This window comes from Solenopsis invicta, chromosome 2 (assembly GCF_016802725.1).
Source record: "Solenopsis invicta isolate M01_SB chromosome 2, UNIL_Sinv_3.0, whole genome shotgun sequence".
NCBI classification, from domain to species: Eukaryota; Metazoa; Arthropoda; class Insecta; order Hymenoptera; family Formicidae; genus Solenopsis; species Solenopsis invicta.
In genome coordinates this window covers 23,083,680-23,085,970 of record NC_052665.1, presented here as the reverse complement: position 1 = coordinate 23,085,970, position 2,291 = coordinate 23,083,680, and the positions used below count along the sequence as shown (strand labels likewise).

The 2,291-nt window shown below is 41.3% G+C and overlaps 1 protein-coding gene across 1 annotated transcript; it reads left to right on the top strand.

The window, feature by feature from the left end:
• The first annotated feature begins 948 nt into the window (after positions 1–948).
• On the top strand, positions 949–1,998 carry LOC120357001 (protein GVQW3-like). Its single transcript, XM_039446181.1, has one exon. It carries the CDS (start codon positions 949–951, stop codon positions 1,996–1,998), a length of 1,050 nt encoding a protein of 349 aa, XP_039302115.1.
• Positions 1,999–2,291: the final 293 nt, after the last annotated feature.

Genomic DNA, 2,291 nt, shown 5'->3' with positions numbered 1-2,291 from the left:
ATTTCATAATTCCGTTATTATTATTAAAAAACAAGAAATGTGTGACAGTGGTTTCGTGAAGACACAATCAGATAATCTTCCTGAAGTTTCTATAAGAATAATTGCTAATTATTTTATGAATAATGACATAATGTGACTTTAACAAGTGGAACTAATATGAAAAGGTAAAATATGTTAATGCTTGTTTATAAATCATATTGTTTAAATACATGAATAAGTGTAACAGTATTTTGCTTAAATTTATTTGATAATAATAATTATATACATTCAGAGTGTACTCAGATAACAATTCATGAGTTCACGTTATTCTCACGGCGACGTGATAATCACGCTGTGCGTGCAAAAGTGCATCACATCACAGTGTCCTCACAATGTGATGGTCGAACACGTGTACATACATACATGTATTAGCATAAAGTGTTTATAGATCATCACGAGAGATCAATTTGCAGCGATCACAGAGGTTAAGCAACGTCCACCGGAGTCTCAACTTGGATGGGTGACCGCGTAGAAATTCCGGAAAAAAATTCTTAAAAAAAAACCTCAATATTAAAAAAAAATTGTTTAATGTAAAAAAGGGTATAAATCCATTAATTTTAACGTTTTTAAAACTATTTTTTAAATATTGTGTGCTGCTTGGGACGTGAAAAAATAGGCAATGATTAAAATTTTTGAGTGCCGTATGCATGCATGCGAGCAATATGAGTCTCGTTTGGAGAACGCATTTGAGGCTCATATTGCTTGCACGTATACATGGTGCGTTCCATAAGTAATGCGACCAATTTTTTCCTGACGCGACGATACACCGCAGCGTGTTCTAACCTGTTGGGAAAGGTGGAGGGGAGTGTTAGCTTCAAAATGCGTCCGGTCTCGGTCGCTTCCGAGCAGCAGGAGAGTCAGGACGTGCATTCCCGTGAACCGCGTTTGAGGTTAACGTAACACGGCGCGATGGATCGTACTGTGGAGCAACGTTACGCTATCAAATTCTGCGTTAAACTTGGAAAGTCCGCCACCGAAACGTTGCCATTAATTCAGCAGGCCTTTGGGAGTGATTGCTTGTCAAAATCACAAGTTTTCCGATGGCACAAGTCGTTCAAGGAGGGCCGAGAGGAAGTCACCGACGAACCCCGCATTGGACGTCCATCAACCTCCCGAATTGACGAAAATGTGACGCGTGTGCGTGATTGTTTAAATTTTGACAGACGGTTGAGCCTTCAATTGATAGCAGAAACTCTTAACATTACGAAAACAACAGTTTTTCGTATTGTAACCGACGATTTAAACATGAAAAAGGTGTGCGCCAAACTGGTCCCTAAAGTGTTGACCGACGAACAAAAGAACATGCGAGTGCTTCGATGCCAAGAACTCTTGGAAATGTGTGAAAATGATCCTAATTTTTTAAACTCAGTTATCACCGGTGATGAGTCGTGGATTTTTGAGTACGACCCGGAGACAAAAAGACAGAGTTCAGAGTGGCACACTCCATCGTCGCCCCGCCCCAAGAAGGCACGCATGAGCAAATCCAGAATCAAAACCATGCTCATTGTCTTCTTTGACGTCAGAGGCATTGTTCACCATGAATTCGTACCTACAGGGACCACTGTGAACGCAGCTTTCTACTTGGAAGTGCTAAAAAAATTGAAAAAAAGGGTCACACGTTGCCGAAGCGACATCAAGAACGCGTGGAAGCTGCATCATGACAACGCGCCAAGCCACAGCGCCTTCGTTGTCAACGATTTCCTGGCCAAGACCCACACCCCATTGGTTTCCCAGCCTCCCTACAGTCCCGACCTGGCACCCGCAGACTTTTTTTTGTTTCCTCGTTTAAAACAAGGCCTGAAAGGAAAACATTGGGGCACAATTACAAACATCCAGGCACATGTGACATCGGCTCTAAAGGACATCCCGGAGAAGGCCTTTCAGGATGCCTTCCAGGCCTGGAAGCATCGCCTCCAAAAATGTATCGATGCGGGAGGGTGCTATTTTGAAGATTTCTAACCATTGGTACAAATATATTCAATAAATAGTTTTTTATGAATTTGGTCGCATTACTTATGGAACGCACCATGTAAGTACCGCACGACATGCGCGCTCCATGAACTCACTATGCGCGCATTTTGTTATCTGGGGTAAACCTACAAAAATTATTAGTAGAGCTTGTTCTTTATTGCAGATTAAAACGAGTAAATTATAATGATTCTGCAGAGGGTTACGTACAGCTCAAAAGAGATGGAAATATTTATAACGTTCAAGGAAAAATTTGTCCAGAACACCGATTAAATAGTAAGGCT